General features: G+C 39.4%; 1 protein-coding gene across 1 annotated transcript in view; it reads left to right on the forward strand.

Annotated features, from left to right (window-relative positions):
• FAM3C (family with sequence similarity 3 member C) overlaps positions 1 to 4,211 on the forward strand; it is a 32,316-nt gene extending 28,105 nt beyond the window's left edge. The window contains exons 8-9 of the mRNA XM_026648721.1: positions 1,181 to 1,307; positions 2,457 to 4,211. Of these exons, the coding sequence (XP_026504506.1) occupies positions 1,181 to 1,307; positions 2,457 to 2,546 (217 nt within the window). The 3' untranslated portion in view covers positions 2,547 to 4,211. The remainder of the gene's footprint in view (positions 1 to 1,180; positions 1,308 to 2,456) is intronic.
• The last annotated feature ends 3,823 nt before the right edge of the window (positions 4,212 to 8,034 follow it).

Genomic DNA, 8,034 nt, shown 5'->3' on the forward strand with positions numbered 1-8,034 from the left:
AGGTCAATAGGAATGTGGGTTTGGGCGGTCCATGTCAATAGCCAGACTCTAATGTTCACTAGTAACTTCATATGAATAACAAAAACCTCATCAATATTGCATCCCGGTAATAGTAAATGCAAACAATTTCAACAAAATCTGTGCCTTATCTGTAGAGCTGCATTAGTGGGATGTAACCATCTAAATATTCTGTACAATCACAGGACAGTAGCCCAAAAATTAACGCGATTTGGTGTGCCCAAAGCTCTGGCTAATGTGATGTATTTTGAGTTCATACCATATGATTGTACCACATTAGTTGGTAGTAATCAAAAATTTTGTGGAGTGCTCAGAAATTGAAAATGAGCCAAATTACTGGCCAAAATATAGTAGCTGGCAGGAGAAAAAAGGGTTGCCTCAAAAAAAAATTTGGAATAAAATTTATCGTTACATCATCACTTTATCTTCCCTGCTATAACTGGTTTGTTTAGATCTAGAGCCATAATTGTGGCAAAGGACAGCATCATTAATTTTAAATTGGGACCTGAACAATCATACGTTTCATCTTTCACTTTAGTTGTGATCAGACTAAATGGCCTACTTATGACATCAAAACATTCAAAAATATAAAATCAAAACCTAGAGAAAAGCATACAAAAGATGAATAATTCATGTGGTTGATTGTAATCTACAGTCTATCAGGCCTACCTTGGAAAGGCTGATTGATATCTTCTTATGGCCTGAGTGAGTGATACTATTCCAAAAATTGTTCTCTATAGATATGGGCTGAGCAGGTGGTGATCAGATCCTGATCCAGATTTAGGCCCTAATCCTATGAAAGCTTTCACGTGTGCTTAATTTTGAGCACATGAGTAGTCCCACTGAACTCAATGGAAGTACTAACATTCTTTAAGTTAAGCATGTGCATAGATCATTGTGGGATTGGAGGCCTTGGTTTTTGCAGGTTTGGATCCGCATGCTGGCCACGTGAGATTTTGGCATCAAATGGTAGAAATCTCATTCCATCAACTGGCCTCATAAAGAGAGGCATTCCCAATTCTAATTGTAACACTAGCCCACATACCAACTAACTGGAAATTGTATTGTGTGAATTAGAAGTTGAATGGTGAACTGAGCAATAAAGGATCTAGCTACATGGATTCTGTTTTTCACATTTAACACACTTTGCATTTTGTTCAAGGCTTAATGAGGAGGCACGGAAACTGATTGCTGAACTGGGAAGCACGTCTATTACGAACCTTGGTTTTAGAGACAACTGGGTCTTTTGTGGTGGAAAAGGAATTAAGACTAAAAGTCCATTTGAACAGGTTTGTTTCTAATATTACTTTTCAGAGTGTGATAAGTCAATTTGTACTAACCAAGGCTCAGCCTATTATATGAACATCAATCATTGTCTCAAACATATCACAATAGATAGTTAGTATTTAAGTTCCACAAATAATTCTTTGAATATTTAACTTATTTTAAATATACAAAAGGATTCTGTGATACGCACCTTAGAAAAATGATACATAGATCTACATTAAAACTGATTAATTAAAACTCTGTAACATGAGTTTTTCTTACTTTAAAAAAAAAAAAAAATAGGTAGCTATAATATGGTCATGTAGGCCAGTTCAAAAATGGGTGTTCGAAATTCAAAATTTAGGCACCTAATAAGTAGCCTAATTTTCAAAAATGCCAATCACCCAACAGATCCCAATTATTTCAAGTTGCTTTTGAAAATAGAACACTTATTTCAGTGCCTACATATAGTCTAAGGCAGGGGTTCTCACAACAAATTTTTTGGTGGCCTCAGAGTGCGGCCACCAACTCTTGCTGGTGGCCGCGCTGACAATTTTTCCTAAAATACTAAATTAACTTTAGGAAAAACAAAATAAAATATGCACGTATACATGTCCAAATCATAATTGATTTATGTAGGGTTTTTTCAGACTCCAGTAATAAAAATAATTTACACGTGTGTCTATTCTTTACTGGACCTAAACAGACTAGAAACACCAGCTGCCTGCACTTCCAGAGTTTGTCTCTCCAGAGGGGGGCAGGGCCCAACCGCTGCTGGAGGCCCTGGGAGAGGGCCACCGCTTAGTGCCCACCTTCCCCTCTCCCTCCCTCCCCCCTGCAATCACAGCCCAGGAGGCTGTGGCCGCAAGAAAAGACCATGGTGGTCGCATTTGAGAAACTGATTTAAGGTGCCTATATTTAGCATCCAATTTTCCAAATTCATGGCTATTAGCAGATATTCTATTATGGTCATTGATTTTGTATGGTTCATGATTTGGGTTATTTGCAATGGGTGTCATAGATAAGGGGAAATAATTTATGCTAAAGGATGTATATGCATTTCTGGAGGGCATTATTTTTTTTATTAATCAGTGGTAGCCTAGCAATATTTATAATGGTAACAGGACAAATGGTTTTATTTTTAACAATGGATTCATGTTCTCTCTTTGTAGCATATAAAGAACAACAAGGATACAAACAAATACGAAGGCTGGCCAGAAGTTGTTGAGATGGAAGGCTGTATCCCTCAGAAGCAAGATTAAAACAAAGATTCAAAACAAAGAATGTGAGAGAAAATGCACTTTCTGCTATTATAAGGGAGAGGGCTCTGAAGAAGATACTGTGTAATGTAAATATTTTTAAAGCATGCATCCATCTTGTCGGTGTGCACATGAGCATTGACGTTTTGAATATCAGAATTATTTATTGCTAACGCATCTAGAAATTGTTTTGTAAATAGGCCCACAATAAACAAGACAGTGAACCATTTCTAAACAGCGTTCCTCAAAGTGCACCATTTAGTTTGCCTATGGTAAATAATCATGTTAGATCTACTGACTAAGCAATTAAGTACCCAGTAAAGGAATGAACTCATACTGAAGGATATTGTACTGTCCTCTAACAATGTAAATGTTGCTGTGAGTCCGTAACCTTTGTGGAATATGTACATTTTAGTGAGAAATTAAAGAGCTTTAATTTTTTTAGCCTCTGCCTTTTGATGGCAGCATCACTTTTTATTAAAGATCTATTTGGTTATTCTAGTACAAATGCTTTAGAATTTTGTTTTGCAGCCCCCCCCAAAACCTAATAATCAACAAAATCAGCGTACTTTATACAAAAGTGTAGATCAGCCACAAGAAGCACAATTAAACAATTTTTTTATTAAAACAAAAGTAAATATATAAATACTTGTACATGATATTTAAAAGAAAAGCTTGAAAAGATTTGTATTTAACATGGAAATAGTGTTTACTTTGTAGAAGATACTTGGCTTAATAACAGTTCTATGACTCAATTATTTTGTTATAATTTTTGTACCAGCTGCCTGACGTTCAGGTCTACCTATGGCAGTTCAGCAATACTAACTAGCTGAATGATAGAGCTGTATGATGGAATGCCGTTCTGTTTTAATTCTAGTCCTAGGAGCAAGATTTCCCAGTGAGGAAAGCATGTTAGAAAATGGGCTGTTTCCTCATAGGAATTTAGTATACATAATTATGCACAGTTTCACTACTACCTGTACTAGTTCTAATGTGAATCAAGATACTCAATCAGTACTTAGGATGGGATGTTACAGAGAGCACCACATTTTAAGATATGTATCAATAGGTATCGAAAAATTAGCTAACACTGTATCCCTTTCAGCAATGGATTTTAAAAAACTGGACCAAGTTAAAGTGGCCTTATACCATAGCTCATGTAAGAGTAAATAGAAAACCGAACATTTTCTGTAGAAATTATTTTTTTTAATCACTCATATTTTTTAGTAGGGCAGGCTTAGAACCTTTTTCTGAATACAAAGTGAGTACAGTGAAACTGACTATCCAGGCATTTACTGTACAGGGACTAGAGCAGAATTCTATTTAATCTCTTGGAGTTCTATTTACACTGTATGTTCTAGTATAAATGGTCAACATCTTTGAGCAGTACCATAAAAAAAATGTCAGGAACTGCAATATGAATCACAAATAGTGCTACTCAGAATGCTATGTAATCAGTATCTTCTGAGACAAATGTAAAACTTAATGCACTAAAATCTTTAAAGCAATATAGGGAACGATAACTTTGTTCAGAATAATATCCACCTCTAATAAGAAATGAGTAAGACTGGAATTTGAATTGTTTTCTATGTTTAACTAGCCTGCTATGTAATGTTTTTCCCTCAAGTTTAATGTAGAACAGCAATAAATGCACCTTATACAGTGAAACCATTTATTTGTAAAATATCATGCAAATTTTTAGTTCTTATTTGAGAGAGATTACATCATACGTGTCAATACCATGTATATTTTTTCATCAAATAAAGTAAAAATCCCCTCAGTTCTATAAACTGGAAACTAACTTTATTTCACAATTTGAGATTAATCAAGAAAATGAATGTATAAGCTTTAGTGTTTAGGTAATGATAAAATACATTTGTTTGTACTGTGAATATTCCATTTGAAAGAATCTGGAACATACAGTACTTAGGGGTTTGTATAGCTATATATAAAAAAAATCCAGTTTGTATATGAATAATCTCTCTAGGCTATTGTTTTACTAGCCTCTATTCTGATACGAGTGCCAACAAAATGACATTCATACGGGGCGTGTCTACACTACAAACTTAAATCTACCTATGTTAGGTCAACTTACAGCCACTACAGTAATTACTGGCTGATGTTCACACTACCTTCCTTTCGTTGGTGGTGCGCATCCTCACCAGGAGTGCTTCCACCAACTGAAGACAGGCAGCATGGGGAGCTGAGAGCCAGGGCTCAAAGCTCCCTGCTGGGAGCCCAGCTGCCCCCTCAGGCTTCTTGCCTCCTCGAGGGGAGCGGATGGGCAAGGGGGCAGCTGCCCAGGCTTCTCATCTCCTTGAGTGGAGAGCCGGGGCACCAGCCCAGTGGGGAGTCTGGAGGCAGCAGGGCTCTCAGCAACGAGCACAGGCAGCAACCTGGTTGGGAGTGAGGAGCCAAGCTGTGGGGCAACCAAGCTCTACCTGGAGCCCACCACGAGCCCCAGGCGCTCTTGTCAATTTCACGGCTCCAGCATGGAGCATGAAATTGACAAGAATGACAGCCAACTTAACGCAATGTCTCCATGGACATTGCATTGCCCTAACTACACTGACATAAGCCCTATGCCTCTCGTGGAGGTGCAGTTATGATGTTGGTGTAGTAGGGCACTTACATCGACAGGACAAGGCTGTAGTGTGTACACTGACCTAATTAGGTCGACATAAGCTGCCTTACGTCGACCTAATTCTGTAACGTAGACCAATTCTTAGTTTTCATACTAAGTTGTTAAATATTACAATGATTGGATATATGTGCTGAATGTCAAAGGGTGTACAAGAAACAGGTTTTAGTAATTGCAGAGGCTTGTGTTCTAATCTGTGCTTTGTGGTTTGAGCCAAGTAATGCAATCTGCATACATTTTTTTAATACTATTATCATTCAGTTCTGAGGCAATAAGTGTTTCACAAGCTTCTGACAGTTCACACAGATGAAGATATGGAGCTGCTTGCCTTTGATGGACTGATGAATTAACCCATCATGTGACTCCTAAAGAATATGTATTAAACAATTTGACGGTATTAAATGTACAACTGTAGATTATCCCAATGCGAAGGAAAGATGGTAAGAATAGGAAGAGGCCAGTATGGCTCCATCAGGAGCTTTTTAATTACCTGAAAACCAAAAAGGAATCCTACAAAAAGTAGAAATATGGATGAATTGCTGAGGAGGAGTACAAAAGAATAGCATAAGCATGTAGGGACAGAATCAGAAAGGATAAGTCACAAAATGTTACACCTAGCAAGGAACATAAAAGGTAATAAAATGGTTTTTAAATTCATTAGGAGCAAGATGAAGGAAATTGTAGGTCCTCTACTTAGCGGGGGAGGAAAACTAATAATTGATGACATCAAGAAGGCAGAGATGTTTAATGCCTGTTTTGCTTCAGTCTTTACTAAAAAGGTTAATGGTGACCAGATCCTCAACACAATATTAACAAGAAAGGTGAAGGAGTTCAAGCCCAAATAGGGAAAGAAAGATGAAATAGTATTTACGTGTATTCAGGTAGGCAGAGCCTGATAGACGTTCGTCCTAAGTAATTTTGGAATCCTTATCAACTATATTTGAAAACTCATGGAGGACAGGTGAGGTCCCAGAGAACTGGCACATGGCAAACATAGCTCATAGCATAGGGGGACAAAGACGACCTAGGGAATTATAGACCAGTCAGCCTAATTTTGATACCTGGAAAGATACTGGAACAAATTATTAAACATTCTATTTGTAAGCAGCTAGAGGATAATAGGGTTATAAAGAATTGCCAGCATGGATTTGTCAAGAACAAATCAGGCCAAACCAACCTAATCAGTCCCACATGCCATTCTAATAATCAAATTAGGGAAATGTGGCCCATATGAAACTTAATACAACGTGGGTGCACATCTGGTTGAAAGACCATACTCCTAGTAGTAATCTGTGGTTTCCTGTAAACTGGGAGAAGGTATATTTGTTATGAGAGGACACTCAAAAAGCTTGGCTGGTTTAGCCTAACCAAAAGAAGGCTATGGGGAGATATGATTGCTCTCTATAAATACATCAGAGAATAAATACCAGGGAGGGAGAGGAGTTATTTAAGTTAAGCACAAATGTGGACACAAGAACAAATGGATATAAACTGTCTATCAACAAGTTTAGGCATAAGAACGGCCATACTGAGTCAGACCAAAGGTCCCTCTAGCCCAGTATCCTATCTTCTGACAGTGATCAATGCCAGGTGCCCCAGAGGGAATGAACAGAACAGGCATGAAATTAGATGAAGGTTTCCATCCATCAAAGGAGTGAAGTTTTGGAATAGCATTCCAAGGGGAGCTGTGGAGGACAAAAAACCTAACTGGCTTCAAGACTGAGCTTGATAAGTTTATGGAGAGGATGGTATGATGAGATGGGCTACATGCCATTGTAGGAAATCTGCAACTGCTAGTAGCAAATAACTCCAGTGGCTGGTGATGGGACACTAGATGGGGAGGGCTCTGAGTTACAACAGAGAATTCTTTCCCAAGTATCTGGCTGGTGAGTTGCCCACATGCTCAGAATCTAACTGATGTCCATATTTGGGGTCAGGAAGAAATTTCCCCCCCAGTTAGATTGGCAGAGACCCTGAGGGTTTTTCCCTTTCCTCTGCAGCATGGGGGCATGGGTCACTTGCAGATTTAAACTAGTGTAAATGGTGGGTTCTTTGTAACTTGAAGTCTTTAAATCATGATTTAAGGAATTCAGTAACTCCAGCAGAGGTTAGGGGTTTATTACAGGAGTGGGTAGGTGAGGTTCTGTGGCCTGCAGTGTGCAGGAGGACAGACTAGATCAGTGGTCCCCAAACATTTTACCTTCTGACCCTGCCCCCATTTCCCACCCCCACCCCCCACCCCCGCTGGCTAGGAGCGGGGCTGCGGTTCCGTGAGGGGGGCACGCAGACTGATAAGTGGGCCGAGGCTGGGGCCACAGCTGGGGTGAGTTCAGAGCCCCAGGTATGGGACCAAGAGCGAAGCCCCAGGTATGGGGCTGGCCAGCAGCTGGAGCTGGGGCCAGGAGCAGAGCTCGGTGACATTTCATCCCCGTCCCCTGTGGGGGCTGTCTGGGCCCCAACTGGGCCCCCCAAATGTTCCTTGGCACCCCCTTAGGGGGGTATGCCCCACAGATTGGGGACCTCTGGACTAGATGATCATGATGGTCCCTTCTGACCTTAAAGTCTATGAATCTATATAGTGGGGTCCTGCAGGGATCAGTCTTGTGTCCAATACTAGTAAATATTTTCATTAATGACTTGGAGAGTATGCTTATGAAATCTGAGTGGAGAGGTTGCTAGCACTTTGGAGGGCAGAATTAGACTTCATAACAACTTTGACAAATTAGAGAATTGGTCTGAAATAAACAAGGAAATTCTATAAAGACAAGCACAAAGTACTTCATTAGGAAGGAAAAATCAAATGCACAACTACAAAATGGGGAATAAGTGGCTCGGTGATAGTACTCCTGA

Source organism: Terrapene carolina, unplaced genomic scaffold, assembly GCF_002925995.2.
Source record: "Terrapene carolina triunguis isolate 2854851 unplaced genomic scaffold, T_m_triunguis-2.0 Scaffold68, whole genome shotgun sequence".
In the NCBI taxonomy this organism is placed as follows: Eukaryota; Metazoa; Chordata; order Testudines; family Emydidae; genus Terrapene; species Terrapene triunguis.